At 39.5% G+C, this 22,871-nt stretch overlaps 1 protein-coding gene across 2 annotated transcripts in view; it reads right to left on the reverse strand.

Annotated features, from left to right (window-relative positions):
• Positions 1 to 22,871, reverse strand: part of SEL1L (SEL1L adaptor subunit of SYVN1 ubiquitin ligase) — a 57,537-nt gene that overhangs the window by 26,683 nt on the left and 7,983 nt on the right. For both annotated transcript variants that reach the window (XM_072762177.1, XM_072762178.1), the window contains 5 exons: positions 6,798 to 6,965; positions 4,705 to 4,810; positions 3,557 to 3,719; positions 312 to 365; positions 162 to 221 (listed from right to left, as the gene is read on the reverse strand). In XM_072762177.1, coding sequence (XP_072618278.1) covers positions 162 to 221; positions 312 to 365; positions 3,557 to 3,719; positions 4,705 to 4,810; positions 6,798 to 6,965 — 551 coding nt within the window. The remainder of the gene's footprint in view (positions 1 to 161; positions 222 to 311; positions 366 to 3,556; positions 3,720 to 4,704; positions 4,811 to 6,797; positions 6,966 to 22,871) is intronic.

Genomic DNA, 22,871 nt, shown 5'->3' on the forward strand with positions numbered 1-22,871 from the left:
TAGATCCAAGTGTTATACCCATTAACAAGAATCTGAAGAATGTTCAACTGAATACTAGATCTTAAGGAATATAAGTACACCTCCTTCATGAAGGCTAGAAAAGTTGTGGCCCTTCATGAACCAAAAATTCTGCCACTCAACGTTACCAAAGTCTTACTTACCAAAACCATGTGTGCTATGAGGTTGCCCCCAAGAGCTCCAAAAGTATAATATACTAGGGCCTGTGAAAGAACAAAATATGCTTAACTGAACACAGGAACACACTGACCCAGTTCAAATGGTAGGATACAATAAAGTTTTAATAATATTACCTTTGCCTGACTTGAATTAACACCAAGTCCAGAGGCATACAGAAAGCCAAGAGCCTGAAATAAAATGATAAAAGTAAGAATTCTTCCCTAGTGGAGGTTTATCCAGCACAGACATAGTTTTATGAATGATGAAAAGATTCAAGAATCTTTAGCTACTGAAAGACTTGAACTAAGTATGCACAAATGTGGAATTAAAGAACCTTAGAAAAGCATTCAAGAAAAAAAAAAAAAAGAAATGCATTCAAGGTTTTACAAATGACACAATAAAATACAACTTTAAATAAATCAAAAAGTTTAGCTTGAAGATTAAAGATAGTTTAATAAAATATTAACTAGAACAACAAAGCTGAACACACTGAAATATGGCTTTAACTTTTTTTTTTTTGGCTTTTACTTTATCTTGATCAACAGCTATTATGAGAACCAAACAATCCCTTTATCATTATATCAACACATGACCTGTCAAAGGAGAAGACACAATGCTAAGATAAACATCCTAGAATAACAAGTGGCGGCAAAGGTGACCTCAAAAGGGTCAACAGAGAAAAGTCACTTGATAATACGGAAGCACACCCAATTTTGCATTACAATCCCGGACCGCCCAAATAAAAGAACTCCAACCAACCAAACTGAATCGATAAGGTTCAACCCTTTGCCTATTGAGGATGGCCCTTGATGACAGGAAAGCATAAGCTGAAGTCAGAAAGGCAGGTGGGAAAATTAACAAGGCAGGAAATAACAAATGTTGGAGGATGTGGAGAAAAGGGAACCCTCTTACACTGGTGGTGGGAATGTGAACTGGTGCAACCACTCTGGAAAACTGTGTGGAGGTTCCTCAAAGAATTAAAAATAGACCTGCCCTACGACCCAGCAATTGCACTGTTGGGGATTTACCCCAAAGATTCAGATACAATGAAACTCCGGGACACCTGCACCCCGATGTTTCTAGCAGCAATGGCCACAATAGCCAAACTGTGGAAGGAGCCTCGGTGTCCATCGCAAGATGAATGGATAAAGAAGATGTGGTTTATGTATACAATGGAATATTACTCAGCCATTAGAAACGACAAATACCCACCATTTGCTTCAACGTGGATGGAACTGGAGGGTATTATGCTGAGTACAGTAAGTCAATCGGAGAAGGACAAACAGTGTATGTTCTCATTCATTTGGGGAATATAAATAATAGTGAAAGGGAATATAAAGGAAGGGAGAAGAAATGTGTGGGAAATATCAGGAAGGGAGACAGAACATAAAGACTCCTAACTCTGGGAAACGAACTAGGGGTGGTGGAAGGGGAGGAGGGCAGGGGGTGGGGGGGAATGGGTGACGGGCACTGAGGGGGACACTTGACGGGATGAGCACTGGGTGTTTTTCTGTATGTTGGTAAATTGAACACCAATAAAAATTAATTTATTAAAAAAAAAAAGAAAGGCAGGTGTGGCACGTGCCAGCATTCATCAAAATCTATAAGCTCCCCTACATTTCCCAGTATCTTGTCCTTGGGTAGGGCCATGTGTCGAGGATGTGGCAAAGAGAAATGCAAGCTATTTTTAGGCCTGGCCATTAAAAACTTTCCAGAAATGCTCCAGCCCTCACTTCTCTCTTCCCAAAGGCTTGAAAGTTCCAGGTTTGAAATAGTGCAGTTATATGACAGGAGCAGCCTTGGGCTGAGTCACCATTGGGAAGAGTGCCACAGGCAGGGGAACTGCATCAACCCTGGTATGAACAAGTAATAACTTCTTTGTAGTGTTGAGCCACTGTGACTTTGGGGCTGTGTCTGTTACATCAGCTAGAAGTAATTACCATGGAGAGAGTGCTTGCAATATGCAATATAAAGCACCAGCATTGTAGGGTGCTATTACTAGAGGGAAAAGATGCTTAAGAAGTACCACCATTCTTTAGAGCCAAATGTGTCTACAGAATAAAGAATGTGTGTGTGAATTTGTATAAATTGACTTATACTGAAAAGGGAAAAAAAAAAGGGGGCAATTAAGATATAACCTGTTTATAAATTAAACCAAGACTGTGTTAAGAGTTAGACTGGTTAGGTATTCAGACCTACAGAAAACAATGGTTACAATTCCTATAGTACTGTTTAAATAGTCTGAAAACAGCCTTCCTCTAACTATGACTAGAAATTTTATATTTAAGCAAAATCCACACCTTCAATAAACCTTAATTACTGAGAGCATTTAAAATAAATGTGGTGGCCCTCTAAACCCAGGTGTCAATCTTACTATTACCAATGTGGAATCAAGAGGATATTATTTATCAACCAGTGTGATGTGATATGGAATGCATAAGGCAGTCTAGACCAAAAATACTTGACTTGAGTTCATTAGCTTTTAGCTGTGATATCCTCTATAGGAAGTATAGATGATGAAGTACCAAACAAAAGGACAAAAGGAAGAAGGAAACAGGCAAACTGAAGTCAGACATTCTGCAGAAAAACTGGCCCTCTCTCTAACACAGACAAGAAAGAAAGAAAGGCAGGGACTATGCTAGCAATAATAACCAAACAGAATGTCTAGTCCTGGATTGAATACTGCTTTGGATGAAATAGGTATAAAGGAAATGTTTTGGTTCAATGCCCTATGAAGGCATTATATGGGTATTCCATTTACTGGGATGGAATGGTGAGGGCTATTCATCGAAAAAGCAAGTAATGGAATAGCAGACAGGGACATCTTATTTTAATAAAAAATTTACATGTATAAAAACACAAAGAGAAAGGTCAAGAAAGATGTGCATGCATTACCATGCAACCAATGTTCAGGTCTGGGTGGTATAGATATGATATTTTCTTTCTTAGTTTTTTTTTTTTTTTTTTTTAGTTTCCTGTAATGAACATGTACTACTTGTAATATATATATATATATATATATATTTTTTTTTAATACCAAGATTACCAAAAGCTGGAGCATCTGAACTTTGGAAAAAGAGTGAGTTTAGATAAAATTATAATTACCTTTATGTTTCATTCTTTACAGACTGAATTTGGAAAACTACAAATATAATTGTGGTAAGATAAAGCTGCAAAAGTGCCTTAGGTGACCAGTGTTCTCACACCGAGGAAGAAGACTGTCCAAGATCGATAAAATGGTCTGCCACAGAATTAGTATTTAAAGGTATTTTACCTTCTAGCCTTACTTATTAAGGGAAGGCAGAGCAAAAAGAGTAAGCTGCTATGAAAATAAACAAGTGCTGTATGCCAAGAGATTCTGCAGTGAAAGTACACTTACAGTTTGTCCCTTAGGAGAGCCTTCCTCAGTCAGTTTCTCAAACATCTCCTTGGCTGCCTGGATATTCTGTGTCAGGTAATCACCAAACAAAAGAGCATATGACACTCTCTCCAGGGCCTTGGTATGATTCATGCCCGCTGCCTTTTGAAGATACCGATATGCTCTTTAAACATAAGCAATTAAAAAAAACAAATTAGAAATATTTTGGGACTGCTATTAACATTTTTACAGAATCTGGGGCACCTGGCCGGCTCAGTTGGAAGAGTATGGGATTCTAGATCTCGAGGTCATGAGTTGGAATGGCACGCGGGTGTAGAGATTACTTAAATTAAAACAAAAACAAAAACAAAAACAAAAACAAAAAAACACTCTTTTAAAAAATTTAACTTAAATTGAAAAAGACTTTTTTAAATTAAAAAATTTTTAACAAAATCTATTAAAACACAGAATAAACAATTCCTCATTCTATAGAATCCCTGTGATATTTGATTTCCATTAACTTGTGTTACTTATAATATGTAGAAAACATTCTGGGCTACTTTTGTTTTTATATAGGGTACCAGCTCTGTTATTTCAATATTTTAGAATAGTCGAAAGAATTATAATACTGTGGTATCCAGTACATAATCCAATGATAAACACTGCAATTTCCTTTTAATATCGTTGTTTAGACTATAACAAGAGTCAGCTGAAATTAAGGACATAAAATGTTAAAAGACAACTTATTTTATATTCTTTCCAAATTCCTAAATTCTAGTGTTTGTCTGCAAGACAATTACAAAGCAACAAAACAAAACAAAACAAAAAACAGAAAAAACACCTGACAACAATTCCTTTTGTTCTATGTCATTTTGAATTCTGAAGAGTATACATATTCTTGTCTCTTAGAAACTATTACAGCTTTAATTATTTCCATTTTGCTTATTGTTCATTCTTGTGATGAATATTTATAATCTTTTTAGCCCAATGAGCTGAAATCTGATAAAAGTAATGCCCTAATGTCCATAGGTCATATTAGGTCTTCTGAAATTACGAACTAAGAGAAATCCTCTGTCTTTGGCAGTGCATTAAAACAAGTACTTCGCACTTTTTTTAATCTGAGTAGTGGCCTACGTCAGAAGCAGAATGGATGGACCAGTGCTACCTACTCTCTTTTTTGGCTTTTCTTGTTGCTTCCGTTGAGGATTTTCATTCCTGTCTGGTACATCATTTCCGCTTCCTGCATTTGCCGCCGTTTAGCAGCCTCTTCTTCAGCTAAAAACAAAAAGTCAGATGCTTTTAAATGGAGTTTCATCTTATACCAATTATCTGTCAAAACTCAGTATATATTCTTTCTTCTGGTGAAAGATACCAGATACTGATACCAACACAATGATTTTTCACTATTTCCCAGTTTGATTTTGATTTTTATGTTTTTAAAAGATTTTATTTCTTCATAAGAGACACCCAGAGAGAGGCAGAGACACACAGGCAGGGGGGAGAAGCAGGCTCCATGCAGGGAGCCCGACTTGGGACTCGGTCCCAGGTCTCCAGGATCACGCCCTGGGCTGAAGGTGCTGCTAAACCGCTGAGCCATCCAGGGATCCCCCCAGTGATTTTAAGGACATTTGCTTTTATGTGTGGCCTTTATCTGACTAAAGTTAAGACTTAAAAAAAAACTAAATAAAACTCATTAAAACAACTTTCTTTTAAGAAAGGGGGTATCAACCTATTTTTCGGAAGTTGCTTTTCTGCTAGTAACTCTAAACTTTTCATCTAAGTCAACCAAAATTCCAGCAGAGCCTTCTGATTATATAGCAAGGTGAGCTAAAATTGAAGGACCATTGTAGTCAAAGGACACTTTAGCCTCACCTGAAAGGCGCCATCTTTACAAGAAGGAAATACTTGATTTATTACATAACAGAAAATTAGTTGAAAAAAAAAAAGGGTTTTTATTAAATATAGAACTTGATTTAATATTCAAGTTCTCTTTTTTTCCTAAGTACTGATACGACATAGAAAATCATAGCATTGGTATAGATTTCCCCTATATTTTGCTACTGTAGTAAAGCATTTTAACAGATATCTAAAACTCTTCAAGAGACATTTGAGGGCAGCCCTGGTGGCTCAGCGGTTTAGCACCACCTTCAGCCCAGGGTGTGATCCTGGAGACCCAGATCGAGTCCCACATCGGGCTCCCTGCATGGAGCCTGCTTCTCCCTCTGCCTGTGTCTCTGCCTCTCTCTCTCTCTCTGTGTCTCTCGTGAATAAATAAATAAAATCTTAAAAACAAAACCAAAAACAAAACAAGAGACATCTGAATATTTTGTTAGGAGTTTTATAGAAATAGAAGTGACTTCTTCTTGTAATAGAAAAGCAAAATTTGGTATATTAAACAAGAGTACCTAATCGTACTGGCCCACATCCAAAGATGGACTATATTTGATGCTATTCTAAGGAATGCCTAAATATTCTATCAGAGCTATTATTTTGAAAATATTATCTGGTATCAAAAGAGGTATGTTCAAAGTTTTCTGTTGTTTTTTAATAGTTAGAAAGTTGGGCAGCCCAGATGGCTCAGTGGTTTAGTGCCCAGGGCCTGATCCTGGAGTCCTGGGATCGAGTCCTACGTCAGGCTCCCTGTATGGAGCCTTCTTCTCCCCCTGCCTGTGTCTCTGCCTTTCCCTCTGTGTGTGTGTGTGTGTGTCTCTCATGAATGAGTAAATAAAATCTTAAAAAAAAAATTAAGTTTTTCCCAAAAACTCAGCTTGCCTCTAGAGGCAATACTAACATTTAGGGCAGTGAAATATACTATACCCATCAAATTATCTTATAAATATACTATATCTGTCAAATTACCTTAGCACAGCACATTCACTCAAAGTATTTAAAAAAAGGTATTACCTATTTTTCATCTATGCACTATTAATTAACCTTTAGCATAATGTTCTGTTTTTCCTTATTGCCAAAAAATGTTTTACATTGATTAATTTAGCAGCCTGCCTGAGGGTTTCCAGAACAACGTATGCACACCAAAAGAAAATCATCTCTAAATAAAACATGAATGTGATAAGCTGCCCAAGTGACAGCCTGGGAGGGAGTATACTGCATGCTTCCTGTTCTTAAGTACATTCTGTAAGACTGTAACTATGTCGATGCTGACCATTTTTGATGAAGGTGGGAAAAGGATGGCTAGGAAAAGGCTTAAAATTGTATGAGACATAAAGCAATGTGGACACGCCTCCTACTGAGCAATACTTACTTTCACAAAAGCCCCACTTTTCATCTGCCTTGTAGTCATAGGTTGTAGCACACCACAATCTGCCATCTTCCCTCCCATCTGAGGTACATTCGTCATATTCCTTATCCAGAAACAGAAAAGGGAAGTGGCAGGGCTCCCCATGTGCTGTGCCTTCAATGGCGGTCAGAGCTGAAAAGATAAGAAAAAACTCTAAACATGAATAGCACCTCTGGTATCTATGGATTTAATACTGTGAATTTCAATCATTAGATTTCGAAGACAAAACTACATGATTTGAAATGGGGAACATGAAAGGGTCAGCATCAATTTTCTTTAGGATGACTTAAGGGCGGGTCAACTTAGTGAACATGACTGGCTTCATGTACATGACAGTTTTGTATCCAGCTTTAGAATTTCTGAAGGTCTTGAGATCTGATAACCTTATGTTTGAAGTCTACTATAAAACTCTTGACTAACTAGCAAGCAAAATATAAGGCAAATGCCACTGAATCACCTCCACTGCTCAGCACAAATCCCCCTTTTTCTATCTGAATGTAATAAGTCAGTTTCTTTAATAGTAAAAAGTCATTCAGGGAAAATGCTCCCCCACATAAAGTTCATCATTCACGTACGCCTCTGTGATCCCACAGCATTTTTTTCAGAGCACTTACCATATCTGAGGTTCTTTTTTTTGTTACCATACTCTTGCTCTCACAACACCCTGAGCTTCTTAAAAGTAGAGATCATATCTCTAATCTGTTCTTAAGCTCTGAGTATCTTTTGGGCACTGGGAATTGTGTCAGGTGCTGGAAATGAGGTGGAGCACAGGTCTCTGCTCTACACAACTTAGTGCCTAGCAAGGAAGAGAGACATTAAACAAAAATGTGACTCGTGTTACGGAAAGGAAAGCCTCCCCTGTCAGGAACTGAGGTTTATCACTGAACTTCACAGATATGTAGGAGCAGAGGGTGAATTAACTGCTTCAGGGTGGCGTGGCGGAGGTACTGTAAACAGAGGGAATTATGTGCGCTAAGAAGCAAATGAATGACAGCATGGCACTTTAGAAAATATACAAAAAGTTCAGTGTGTTAGAACATGCAGTGTGCAGGCCCAAGTGCACAAGAGGTTACACTTAGAGCAGCACAAAGAAGCTAGACTAAAAGATTCTGATAAATCTAATTAGGGAGTTTGGGCTTTATCTTGGGAACACTGGAAACTCACTTAAGAGTTTTAAACAGGAGTGACATGCTCATACTTCCACTTTTATTAAGAGAGGGGACAATGGACTGGAGAAAAGCAAGGCTAGGTGAAAAGGCGACCAGTTTAAAAGTTGTGAGACTAGTCTAATCGAGAGGTCATGGTAGCCTGAAGAGGACGATGGAATGAAAGAAGTGGATGTACTCAAGTGATGCTAAGGAAGTAGATACAGCCCCACTTACTGACTAGATGTGCAGGTGAGAGGGGAGGAGTATAGAAGCCTCCCAGGTATTAGGCTTCAGGAAGTGAGGGGATGACTGTCCTCACTAGGAGAACACTAAAGAAAGAGTAGGTTACTGGGTACGGATGAAATGGATCAGGGCAGAGACAAGTGAAGCTTTGATCCTGCTACATTCAAAGTGGCGCCAAAAAACAAAGACTCTTAGACATCTTTTCAGCTGTAGTCAAAGAGAAAGGTCTCTGGTTCATAGACTGGAAGCCAAGAGTAAGCTTGAGAGTGCCAAGTGAGTAGTTCATGAGAAGACCAGAGGGCCAGGGTTGAGCCCAGAACCATAAACAGGTGTGAGTATACATCAACTTCCAAGGGTTGCTTTTACATGCCTAATTTAATTAGGCATCATCACTTAGTGATTAAGAGCAAGCTCTGGATTCAGAATGCCTGATTCAAACCCTACCACTTATTAGCTGTATACTTTGAGCAAAGTAGTTAATTGCTCCTTTTTTTTTTTTTTTTAAGGATTTTATTTATGTATTCATGAGAGACACTGAGAGAAAGGCAGAGACCTAGGCAGAGGGAGAAGCAGGCTCTCCGTAGAGAGCCTGACGCGGGACTCGATCCCAGGACTCTGGGACCACACCCTGAGCCAAGGGCAGATGCTCAACCACTTAACTACCAAGGCATAACTTAACCTCTCCTCTTATCTATAAAATCATTTGCAGATAACTTATCTACAAATAGGGGTAACAATCCTTGCTGCATAGTTACTCATAAAGATGCACGTAAATAATATATATAAAGGACCCATCATGGTGCCTACCACTTAAGGTAATAAGTGTTTAAGAGATGGTACTGTTACTATCACAGGTTCTCCAGCTCTGAAAGGCTGGGAAATGGATGTTCTTTCTTGCCACTGCAAAGAAGAATTCATACTAAGATACGTTATGAAAGCTATTTTCAGTAAGTTATGAAACGGTTTACCACCAGGTAAGTGTCATTCACCATCCTGGTAATCACTAACTAGAGGCAAATACTTTGATCTGTGTTTATAAGAAATGATCTTTAGTACAATTTATAAGCAAAGTACCCTTTAGCAATGACCTCAGAGGGGTCATTTTAAGTACAGAGTTTGAAAAAAGGCACTCCTATGGACTGCTATTAGATTCAAATTTGCTTGAAAAAAAAATAGTACCTGTAAAATAGCAGTTTGTAAATCTGAATTTCAAATTAAAATAATATAATAGTTTAAAAAATATTTTATTTTTTTCTATAATAGACATTTTGTTTTAAAAACAAATAGCTTGCCATAAGATCCTAATTTGCCAAGTGTCCTAAGTGATGCAAGTATATGCAAGAATTCTTTCATGTGATAGAAGTATACACCAGAAGAAACTGGAAAGAACCCAAAGGTTTTTGGCAACAAAAGGTTTTAACCTACTGCTGATTCAGCACTAACTTAAGTAGAAAGAATCCCCAGGGTGCATGTGCTTCACCAATTTAGAGTGAAACTTGGTCTAAATAATGTGTTTATTAGTATGTAATCAGAAAGAAAACTTGTATCTCTCAGTTACCTTCTCTAAGCAAAACCACAACCCGGAAGTTGCTACTACCTTTTAAACTTGTTTTAAATTCTTTTCAAAGTTACTAACTGGGACTTGCAAGTTCCAAGTCAATTATCTCAAGTCCTCACAATAGTGTTAATTTCAGTTAATTTTCTTTCCATGGAGAGATTCTGCAAGAATTTCAAAGCTATCATTTTAAAAACTGCCACAAAAATAGTACTAGTTTTAAAAACAATGGTAATTACTGCTATGGCACAATGAAGCTGACTGATTATGCAATTTAAGTTAATGACAGCCAGTAGTCAAACCTAACTCTAAAAATGAAAGGGGGAAAAATCTGTCATTAAGCCAATTTTGCACCTTCCTGTAAAAAAGATCATAGTTCTAGATAAGGAATCATGTTTTGACTCTATAATAATGACACAGTACCACAATCCATTTAAACCTTGACAGTAAGATTTTTATAACTTTTTTTTTTAAAAAGATTTTATTTATTCATGAGAGACAGAGACAGAGACAGAGAGAGAGAGAGAGAGAGAGGGGCAGAAACATAGGCAGAGAGAGAAGCAGGCTCCATGCGGGGAGCCTCATGTGGGATTCTATCCCAGGACTCCAGGATCACACCCTGAGCCAAAGGCAGATGCTTACCCGCTGAGCCATCCAGACATCCCCCCCTTTTTATTTTTAAAAATTTTATATTTATTTTTGTTTATATTTTAAAAATTGCTCTTGCAAAGCCAGTTAAAAAAAAAAAAATCAGGGGATCCCTGAGTGGCTCAGTGGTTTAGCATCCGCCTTCAGCCCAGGGCATGATCCTGGAGTCCCGGGATCGAGTCCTTCATCGGGCTCCCTGCATGAAACCTGCTTCTCCCTCTGCTTGTGTCTCTCCCTCTCTCTCTCAGTCTTTGTCTCTCATGAATAAATAAATAAAATCTTAAAAAAAAAAAAATCATTCAAGAAAACTAGGAAAAGTTAAAAAAAAAAAAAAAAAAAGACGAAAACCCAAACAATAATCCTAAACCTGAAGTCATTCAGTGTTGCCAGGGTACAGGTTAATGGGGACTTTCATACTGCTGGTAGGAGTGTGTCAATCAGTACAACCTCTTAAAAAGGGACTTTTAGGAATACCTATTAGAATTTATACAGTCCATACTTTGGATCACATTTTTCTACTTCTAGGATGCTTACTTGTAGAAATGCTCCCATAAGGGTACAAAGAGATGTGTGTAAGAATGTATTTGTGTATAAAGATACAAAACCAAGAAGAACTCAAAAGTCTAACAATAGGAGATTGATTAAATCACCTTTAGTGCAGCCATTACCTAAAAACCTGGCATAGACAGGAGCAGAGGATCAAAGGCTGGGTGTCAGGGTAACCTTGTATTTCAAGATCAGATAGATTCCAGAAAACCAACAGGTAAGTGATGAGAGCATCTTCAGAGTAGGAAAAAAAAAATGTGAGGGGTAAGATGAGGACCAAGAACTGGCCAAGTATCCAGCAATAAAAATTATGACTGGCATCAAGTAGATTTACAGGTCTTGAGGGGACCTGAGCATCATGGGAGTCAGATAACAGAGTGAGAAGAGAGGAAGTGAAATCAGTGAATACAGACAAATCTTTCAAAGAATGATGCTACAAAGGGGAGTAAGGTGGTTACTGGAAGGGGTTCTGGTTTTTAAAATATAAACTATTACAGCATATCTGAACACTGATGGAAGGAATCCCACGAGAGAGGAAGCAATGCAACAGTGGTTAGAATGTTGCTATATGAACTGAGTTAAATGTCCTGGGAATAGACACTATCTTTTCCTCATTTCTAATGGTAAGATCAAAACAAAACCCAAAAATATCAACTTCTTGATCCATAAAAACAAAGGTAAGGGATTTAGCTTTGCAATTTTCTCTCATCTTGGGGGGGATTTACACTGCCAATAAAGACTGATATTGTATCTGTAAGTTCATATGAATGGTCTGTTAATAAGAAAACTACTTAATCATGATGCTTGTTTGAAGCAATTTTGTACTTCCAAACATAAAAGATAAGTAGCATTATTTAAATTTTAATTTTTAAAAAAGATTTATTTATTTATTTAATTTACTTATTTATGTATTCGTTTGTTCATTAATTCATTCATTCAGGAGACACACACACACACACACACACACACACAGAGAGAGAGAGAGAGAGAGAGAGAGGCAGGCAGACAGACAGACAGACACAGGCAGAGGGAGAAGCAGGCTCCATGCAGGGAGCCTGATGTGGGACTTCATCCCGGGTCTCCAAGGTCACATCCTGCGCCGAAGGCAGCACTAAACTGCCGAGCCACCAGGGCTGCCCAGTAAGTAGCATTTTAGTAAAACACACTTGTAGTAGAAAATAGTTATAATACAATCATTTAATGTTAAAAAGCGATCAACCTCAACTGTCATATAGTGTTCATCAATTTTAGTAAACACCAAGATAAAAACTCAACCATCAGGAAAAATGCCTTTGTCTCTGCCTCTGTGTGTCTTTCATGAATATATAAATCTTAAAAAAAAAAAAAGTAAAAACCATATTTGAGACAAAGCAAATAAAGAGGTGTTTATTATGGAAATATGGGATAACAATCTCTTAGGGAAAATACCAATGTTATATAATTTGCTACAAGAGCTTGCTTTTACTCAATGCTGAGAATTATTAACTACAGTTGAGAAATTACATATGTTAAGGAACAAAGGAAAGACAAGTGGACTATATGCAGGGAGGCCCTGCTTAACGATTAAAACAGAATTTTCAGAAGAATGAAATGTAAACATGGAGAATGAACAAAAAGTTAAGATCAGAGTTTACGAGCTCACTTCTCTCTGTGAGAAATTAACTAATCATTTTAAAGTAGAAATAGAAGCAAGCACTGGCCCGTGTGCCCAGAAAAAAGTGACAAGCTTCATGACACTTAAATGACAGGCACTATCAGAAACCATACAGATAGAAACTTGCTCAGGAAAACTGCAATTTAGAACAGTGAGCTTCTCTAAATAATGGCTTCAAAGATAGTCCTTAGAGTTTCAAAGGCCCCTGTTCATGCACTTTTCCACAAAGATGGTCTCTTAAATGCAAAAATAATTTCTTACACAACTGTACAAAACAAAATAAAGGAAACAACAATAACAAAACCTTTATTCATTAAAGTTGGCACCCGTTGTAGGGAATGGTCTGTGTCCTTAACCATCTATCTTCTGTTAAATCTGATCACTAAAGTAAGGTTGGTTTATTCCCAGCCACCCCCATGCAAGTGACACTGATGCAGCAATGCCATCTTATTACTCGACCAACTTGCTTATTTCAGAACCCAATTTAAGCAGGATTTAGTCATTCGAAACAGCGCCAAGAGGCTCATTATTTGACTTATTTTTTTTTTTATTTTTAAGACTATCTGGATAATGTGTTTATTGTAACAAAGATAATCCAAGCTAGCAAAGTATACAAAATTAAAGAAAAATCACAGTCATCATTAGACACCACTGCTTATTTCCCTCTTTTCTCCCGAGGTAACAGCTGTTAGTAGAAAAGTAGTTAATTTTTCTTCTCACTTGCTAATTCATGGGGGGAAAAAGGCCTTTCTTTCACAAAAGGGAACTGTGATGGTTGATTGTGTGCATTACCATGGCTAGGCCTCAGTGCCCTGAGAGTAGGTTAAACATTATTTTGGGATGTTTCTGGATGAGGTGTTTGTGGAGGAGATTAGCATTTAAATCAATGGACTTTGAGTAAAACAGACTACCCTCCATAATGTGGGTGGGCCTCATTCAAGTAGCTGAAGGTCTAACAGAACAAAGACCAAGAAGTAATCATGCCAGCAGATAGCCTTTGGTTCTATTTCTCTGGAGAACCCTGACCAATACAAGGGTCATTCTAAGTGAATTATGTGCAATGTGACTTTCACTTAACACTACCATTGTTCCAGGTGGCAGACTGCAGATTGTCTGTCAATTCTTAGCCTTTTCCTCATCTTGTGTAGACATGTGCTACGGAAATCAAGGGAATCAAGTACTTCCTTTATGACTCCCCTGGAAGAGTACTGCTGGAAACCTTGTGTCCTTTGGACTTTGTCCCATGCTGATTTTGCTTTATATGTATCTTTTTGCTACAACAACCTAAAGCTGTGAGTACAGCTGTATGCTGAGTCCTCCCAGAGAATCATGGATTTTGTAGGGATGGTCAAGTGACTGTCTTGGAAGTTTTACTGATGGCTCCTAGGGGAGTTTCCTGCCCTTCTGATACAGGTATCACTTCTTCCTGAGGACCCAGGACCTGGAGGGATAGCCATCACCAGGTGTGACCACATGGAACAAACGTGAAGATGAAGCTAATTTACCAAGGAGACTGAATAGGAGAGAAAGGAGCTCGAGTCCTTGATGGCACAAGCCCTGAACTATGAAACCAAAAGAAACCTTTGCTTTTGCCACCATTTGATGGATTTTGTTATCTGCAATAAAAATGTTCCTTTAAAAATAACTATGAGGGGATGTCTGGGTGGCTCAGTGGTTGAGCGTCTGCTTTCAGCCCAGGGCATGATCCTGGAGTCTTGGGATCGAGTCCCACATCGGGCTCCCTGCATGGAGCCTGCTTCTCTCTCTACCTAGGTCTCTGCCTCTCTGTGTCTCTTTCATGAATAAATAAAATCTTAAAAAAAACAAAAAACAACAACTATGAGTATTCTACAGTAGTAAACACTACCACATAATCATTTCCCCTCTTGATAGTCATTTATTCATTTTCAAAAAATGTTTATTGGGATGATGTGCAGAAAACTGTTACCCTAGGCATAGCTGTTATCCTTTGAAAAGAGGGGCCTTGGCTAGAATCTGGGTTAGATTTTGGAAGGGTTCCCACTGCCCTGAGAGAAGCGACTCATTGTACCTAAACTGTCTGTACAATGTGGTTTATGCTCAACATGTGTTTTCCTCCTGGGAGCCTGTAATTTTGATACATGCCAGGCAGAGACTGGGTACATGACTGGTCTCCATTAAAAACTCCAAGCACTGGGTCTCTAATGAGCTTCCCTAGAAGGTTACATTTCACCTATGATGTCACATGTGCTACGGGAATCAAGGGAATCAAGTACTTCCTTTATGACTCCCCTGGAAGAGTACTGCTGGAAACCTTGTGTCCTTTGGACTTTGTCCCATGCTGATTTTGCTTTGTATGTATCCTTTTGCTACAACAACCTACAGCTGTGAGTACAGCAGTACGCAGAGTCCTCCCAGAGAATCATGGATTTTGGGGAGGTCTTGGGGACCTCTGAAGTCAGCTAGCATCAGAAGTAGGATTTGCTAGGCTGACACTCACTCACTGAAACACGATGAAAGCAGTCTTTGGGAAAGGAAGGGTAGGGGACAGGGTATGATGAATCTCTGGTGGTCAGGTGGTTACGGGGCTATCCATGGTACGCAGCAGCAGCAGCAGCAGCAGCAGCAGCAGCAGCAGCAGCTGAGCTGTGTGTTGTGAGAGGTAAAAGTTAGTGGTGGAACCTGAAAATGATAGATCCTACTCTCTGCTCGAGAGGAGGCTAGTTGCTTTTGGCCATGGTGGCTAAAGTGATGCCTTTGGGTTTTATTTTATCTGCCAGATAGGAGAAAGGGCTCCCAAATTCCCAAAGGTGAGTGGGCCAAAAATGTTAAAAGTTTACAGTGCTCTCTCCTCCAAGTGGGGCAGAGGGGAAGACGGGGTTAAGAGGGAGTAAAACCAGGTCCTAATGATGTAGGAATGATGTTGGGATTTGGAGCCGATGGCCAAGAAAGAATTCTTGAGATGTCTTTGGTGCAAAAAGGTGGTTTTTTAAAGCAAGAGGACAGGACCATGAGCAGAAAGAACTGCACCAGGGTCACAAGGAGTGGCCCATTATAGACTTTCAAGTTGGGCGGGGGTTAGGGAGAGCATAAGTCTCTCAGGAATTTTGGAAGCAAGGTTTCCAAGACCTGGAGGGGGCTAGCTGTTGTGGGGGTGGGGGGAGAAGGTCATTTATTACTGTCTAATAAAATCTGAGTCATGAGATCTTTCAGATGTATATCAGTGGGTTATCTAGTTGGGGGATGATTGCCAACATATATCTTGAGAAGTAGAGATAAAGGAAGTTTCCAAAGGAATTTTTGTATGTTAAGTAGACTTATAGGATTCTGGGGGTCAGGCTAAGATTGCCTTTTGCCCTTAGCAAAGTATGAACATTGAGGCAGCTGAGTTCCTAGAAGAATGTCACTCTGCCTGTTTCAAGGACTTGTCAATGGGCTGTAAGTAGTAAGGAAATTTAATTTTTCTTTTGCCTTTGTTTCCCACATCACTAGGGCTGGAGTAAAATTTTAGATAAAGCAGAAAGAAAAGAGAAGAAGCCTGCTCTCCAGGAGGTTTTTTTTTTTTTTTTTTTTTTTTTTTTTTCAGTCTAGCTGCTGCTGCAATGGCCTCCCCCACTCCCCCTTCCTCCCCTGCATTCCAGCCAGGATCTTCCCTGGCAGCTGTAAAGTTAACATGTAAATACTGAATTTACTTCCTGGCAGTTCCAGTAAATTTGCAATAAGAAAAAAAAAGTAATTCTTTTAGTGGCTTTGTATTTCCTGGTTATTGCAAATGCATGCATGATAAAAATTGATAATGTTAAATGCTTACATGCCTGAGGAATCATCCTGATCAGGGGAAGCTGCAAAAAAGAAATGTGTTAGTGGGACAAACTTCCTTGCTTTTTGCCGCCAGTGGGCGGGTTAGAATTGAAACTCTTGAGTACAGAACAAGCCTCTGTAATTGCTGGGTTTTGCTATGGAAGATATGGATGTTTGCTTAGTGCAGCCTGTAAAAAAGGAGACAAGAGGACAGATGTAATCTACAGATGGAAACACACTTTTGGAGTCCTACAGAGGTTTTAGTTGGCTTCTGAAGGTAGAGTACTGACCTTAGAGCCTGATGGGCATATATGTGTGTGGAGACAGGGAGAGAGAAACAGAGCGAGAGACAGGGCAAGCTTGCATATGCAAGTGGGAGCCCAAAGGCTGACAAGACAAAGGCGTAGGACAGCCTCACATACCACTTGGATGTTATGGCCCTCCAGCATCTTGCCTTTGCTGCTGGAAAAAAAAAAAAGCCCCTGGCTTTCTAAAAATCCTGAATTCATAGATCATATTTGCTTGGACTTGATTTTAAGCTAAAACGTGATGCTGTCTGGCATAGGCTTCCTGCCTCCATGTGAGCTGGACCAAACCGAGAGCAGGCACAGGCTCAACAAACAGATATCAGACTCTGACCTCTGTACATTAAGCCACCTCCCTGGAGGCCCCATACTGTGAGAAAAATTGTGAATGCCTGGCTGGACTGTCTGAGTCACACACAAATGGTCACAGGACAGGGCTGTTCTTTGATGGGACCGTCGGAAGTCAAGCTGCTGACTGGTTCTGTATTTCTGCTACAGAGGCTAACCATATTTTTAACAATCGTCTGAAGCTGTAATTTGGGAGAAGATACATCACAGGGACTGTGACCCTTTATTTGCTCCTGACAGTTCGAACGACAGAGGGACTCCTGGCCCCTGTGGAACAGGTCTTAACTTGTGTCTGGCTCTCCTCATGAGCTGCCATCTCCAACAAGGGACTGATTACCTGACTGCTTCCCTCATCTCTCTCTCTCCTGCATACATCTTAGTGCCATCTGATTATTCAATGCAGTTGTCCTTAGAGAGGGAATGATCTTTTCCAGATTGCTTACTGGATAAGTGATCAGGGTGAAAGGGGTGCGAGGTTACATAACCCCACTTTGAAATTTTTTTGAAAATTCAGGATTTGTGTCCTGACCAATTTTTGAACATGATGTTTTTCTGGCTCAGCTGTATAAAAATGCTTTTCTGTGAAGATATTTTGCTCCTCATACAGAATCCCTTCAAGCAAAAGGATTGGATGAGGGTAGGGGATGACTGAGAAAATATAAAATTATGATTACTGAATAGAAACACTGATTTTGTAACAACCAAGGGAAAGAAACTGAAGCCCCCTGCACCTGGAGAGGCACCAGTGAAGGAAAAAGGAATTACGATGTTTGGTTTTTGAAACTATTTCTGGAAGCTTCTTCCCGTTCCCAAAGGAAAACTCTCCATGTACCTTTCGAAGCTATTGAGAGTGATTCAGATTGAGGAGCCTGTGCTCATACCAGACAGGGCTATGAGGCAGCAGGAGGTGGCTCAGCCTCTGCACTTACCATGCAGAAAACCTCCAGATGTTTGTTGTCCACACTCATGAGGTGGATGAACTGGTGTCATGGACAACAAAACTGCTTGGAACTATGTGGCAGTCTCTCTGAAACTAAAAACTGAACTAAATTACTTGGACTGGAAACTCAAGGACAAGATGGCCATGGTAGAAGGCCACATTATCCTGCCTAACATATGTCTTGCTTGGGGTGCCCCAATGATGGTAAACTCTTTGTTTCTAGGGCTACCACATGTGCCCTCTGGGACTGTATTTTTAACGTGCTCCCTGACTATCACAACACCACCTCAATTTCAACTTACTGGCCAGTTGTGCTGGGATAGAATTGATGGCTTATGCCTAGGTAAAAAAATTAATATAGATATTTAAGGAAGAAGCCATCTGGCTAAGGCAGGCCTTTATGATTAACGGGATTTGTTAATTGGCTAAGTCCAGGACTCATAATTGAAATCAGTATTGCAGATTGGCCACTCTTTATTGTCTGGGTCTTTTTTTTTTTTTAATTTTTAAAAATTTTTTAAAATTTTTATTTATTTATGATAGGCACACAGTGTGAGAGAGAGAGAGGCAGAGACATAGGCAGAGGGAGAAGCAGGCTCCATGCACCGGGAGCCTGATGTGTGATTCGATCCCGAGTCTCCAGGATCGCGCCCTGGGCCAAAGGCAGGCGCCAAACCGCTGCGCCACCCAGGGATCCCTATTGTCTGGGTCTTACTGAGAGTAACTGTGCTGTAAAGACAAGATGGCCAATGACCAGGGAGTAGACTGTGCAGAGAAGAGTTCACATAGCAGGCTTAAACTTCTGTCCTTGAAAAGGTGTATTAGGTTAGCCCTTGGCTAGAGACTGGGAACTTAAGATTTTGGAAGAGTTCCCACTACCCTGTTATGAGGGACTCATCCCAACTGTACAAACAATATGGTTTATGGTGAACACCTGCTTTCCTTCTGTAAGTCTGAAATTTTGGTATGTGCTAATAAGCATGACTAGGCCCCTAAAACGACTCCAGATATTAGGTCTCTAATCAGTGCTCCTGGTAGGCAGGATGTCACACATGTTGTCACAACCTATTGCTGGGTAAATTAAATACCTTCTGTGTGACTCCCCAGGAGGTGGACCTTTGGAAGCTTATATCTGGTTTTCCCAAGACTTCACCCATGCACCTTTCTCTTTACTGATTTTGCTTTGTGTTCTTTTGCTGTAATAACTCATAGCTGTACGTATGACTACATGCTCAGTCCTGTTAGTCTCACAGAGAATCATCAAGCTGGAGGTGTGGTCCTGGGAATCCCAGACACAGATGGAAGTAAGTATGAAATAGTCAACAAACAGCAAGAAGGCAAGTGTGGCTGAAGTCATGTGAGTGGCAGATGATGAAGTCAGAGGGGCTTGATCATGTAAGGCCTTTTTGGACTTTATTCTGAATGTGATAGGAAGCCACTGGAAGCTGTAAACAGAAAGGAAAAGTTGTCTGGCTGCTAAGAGAACTGACATAAGGGGGAAAGGAGGAGACCAGGGACACCAAGCAGGAAGTTCTTACAGACATGAGACTCTTCAACTGCCCTTGGGTGGTCAGATCTGCTTCAAAAAGGAGAAACTTACGTTCATCTTTAAAGATAAGTAGAAATACAATTAACTCGGGCAAGGGGGTGAGGAAGGTAATTCAAGCAGCAGGAAGAACTTGTACAAAGACCTAGAGGCATAAACTGCATGGTGTATTTGAAGATTGGTGAAGGGTCTGATATAGCTGCAAGAGGGTCCTGGGCAGAGATGCAGGAGATGAAGGTACAGAGGACAGCAGGCATGCTGCACGTGGAAGCTTTTGGGAATCATGCTAAGGAGTTTGTGCTTCATTTCACAGGCAAATGAGGAGATAATAAAGGGTTGCATATAGGGAAGCTATGGATTTTGGGTTTTAGGAAGATCAATTTGGCAGAGATAAGGATGAGAGGCCAAAAAAGGAAAAAGTCTAGAAGTTAAATTTCATACTGCCCAGTTCTAATGTAGTTGGGACTGCACACAAAGCCATGCTTATGTAATTTATGTTATACATAAACAGAGAGGTGATGTGTTAGAATCATGTTAGAAATATGCTGACCAAAGACTTTCTGGCAGACACACTAAAGGTATTTACTACCAGGAGGGTCCTCCTTACCTATGGAATGCTTTAGCAGGATGTATGTTGTGTGTCTAGAATGCTCACGATACATAAACCCGGGAGGTATATATTTATGACAAATGACTTCCTAGAAAATATCACACAAACTATGCAATTATCAGAGAATAAAGTGGAGAGGTTTCATAATGGAAACAGCTCCCTTTCACGAAGTGACATTCCATATGCATCGTTTAGAGGCCTCATATGTTAAAATCTGGGCCAGGGTACATCCTCATTGAGGCAAGCAGGACCTGGGAGTAGTGCTGGCAGTCACAGATTTCTCAACACTTCACCTATATCCCTAAAAATATTAGTCAAGTTTGGTACTAAGATCTCTGATTTTTTTTTTTTTTTAGATTTTATTTAATTACTCATGAGAGACACAGAGAGAGAGAGAGAGAGAGAGAGAGAGAGAGAGAGAGAGGGGCAGAGACACAGGCAGAGGGAGAAGCAGGCTCCATGCAGGGAGCCTGACATGGGACTCGCTCCCGGGTCTCCAGGATCAGGCCCTGGGCTGAAGGCAGCGCTAAACCGCTGAGCCACCCGAGCTGCCCAGATCTCTGATTCTTTAGAGTCCACAGTTTGTCAATCTGACCCATTGGGTTTTCTCACAGTATTTAATTTGAACTGGAAGAACTAGGATGAATGATACTTTAAGAGCTACCAGTACTGACAACTCAGTTGCAATGCATGTCCCTGATGTCTAGACTGATGCCTAGATTGTAGTGTCTAAATACAATTTCACACTTAAAGGAATCTAGGTGTTTTTTTTGTTTTGTTTTTTGTTTTTGTTTTTTTTTAGAAATGGCTGATTCATTTCTGGATTAGGAAATGTAAAAGATGAATTTAAGATGTCCCATCTTGCCTAAAGAAAAAAAAGTTTAAAAGTCACCTATGATTAGTCAAAAGAACAAAAGAATGGACTTGAAGGGACTCTCAGTATGCAATAATGGGATAACTGAGCAATGAAAAAGAAGGACTGCAACTGTGTGAAGCAAATATACGTGAAACCCATGGATCTGGAATTATGCTCAGAAGCAAACAGAAACAAACAAACAAACATGTACTTACTGGACTCCTTTGGAGGTTGCTAGGGCATCAAATTATTTGAAAATATTTCAAGGGAAAGAACCATTTATCCTGCCTGTAAGGACTGTGTTTCAGAACAAACAAGTAATCGATAAAGGCAAAGTTTGTCTTTATAAAAGAATCCTAGGTAACACATGCCGGAGGAATTATACACTAGAAAGCCATCACTTTGCAATTCCTAGAGAAATAATGGACCCAGCCAACAAATGGTTGTCAAAACTTCTAGGTGAAAGATCAGTGAGGGTACTCTGAATGGCTGGATCAGGCTGACAGGCCCCAGCTTCACTGATCAATTACCAGAAGTGGGACAAACCAGATCCTTTATGCCTCTGGATGTAATGTCATAGGAAGTACACAACACTCTATGAGATAGTCTCAATAAAAAAACAGAGCTACAGGGCAGCCCCGGTGGCTCAGTGGTTTGGCGCCGCCTTCAGCTCAGGGTGGAATCCTGGAGACCCAGGATCGAGTCCCATGCCAGGATCCCTGCAAGAAGCCTGCTTCTCCCTCTGCCTGTGTCTCTGCCTCTCTCTCTCCCTATGCCTCTCATGCATAAATAAATAAAATCTTAAAAACAAAAACAAAAAAACAGCTACATCTATACCTCAGCCTCTAGAGTTAACTTCCAGCATACGGACTAAATAGCAGATGGTGGAAGAAGTCCAATGACAAGGATATGACCAGCTTGATCCAGAATGTGGGAGATTGTATAGCACAAGGGACATTATTTTAACAAATAAAATGAAATAAAAAACAAAAGAGAACTTTTACAGATAAAGAGAAACCAAAGATCTTAGTGTGGATACTGGTTTAAACAAATCGATTCTAAAAAGATATTTGAAACACAGGGAACACTGCAGAGAGACTGGATGATTAAGGAATCATAGCTAATTTTGCTGGGTGTTAAAATACCATTGTCATTTCGTTGGGGGAAAAAAAAAGACACTTTTAGAGATATGTGCACAGGTGAAATAATGTGGAATCTGCTATAAATACTCTAGGAAAGCAAAAAGAAGATGTGTATGGGGTGGCAGAGATGCAGCAAGAGAGAATGTGAATGGCTACTGACCCTGGATGATGGGCACAGAGGGTCATTATACCCTCCACTCTGTGCATGTTTTGAAGTCTCCTTCATAAAAAAATTAAAAAGAATGAATTAAACTATAGTATTTCGCAAAAATTTAAAAATGGTAATACATAATTGGCTGAGGCACAGGAAAAGGAGTTGTTTCAAATGAAGTAAACAGAATTACTTTTCTGAAGAATAATTTAACAGTATGGGATCAAATGTCTTTTAAAATTTTACATTCAGTCAGCAAATTTACTTTAAAAAACTGAGAAAATTTTCATAGGTATGCACAAAGGTACATCTAAAATGATATCACAGAAAAAAAAACATAGTAAGCAATCTATTTCTAACTTATGGTATATTTATATGTAAATTTTAAAAAAGTTTTATTTATTTAAGTAATCTTTATGCCCACCATGGGGCTTGGACTCATGACCCTAAGATCAAGAGTCGCATGCTTCTCCAAATGAAGCAGCCAGCTGCCCCACCTGTAAAATTTTTGATAGCCAATAACTATCAAATTGTAAAATAATACTAATGATTGGGAAAATGTTCAA

Source organism: Vulpes vulpes, chromosome 6 (assembly GCF_048418805.1).
Source record: "Vulpes vulpes isolate BD-2025 chromosome 6, VulVul3, whole genome shotgun sequence".
Lineage (NCBI taxonomy): Eukaryota > Metazoa > Chordata > Mammalia > Carnivora > Canidae > Vulpes > Vulpes vulpes.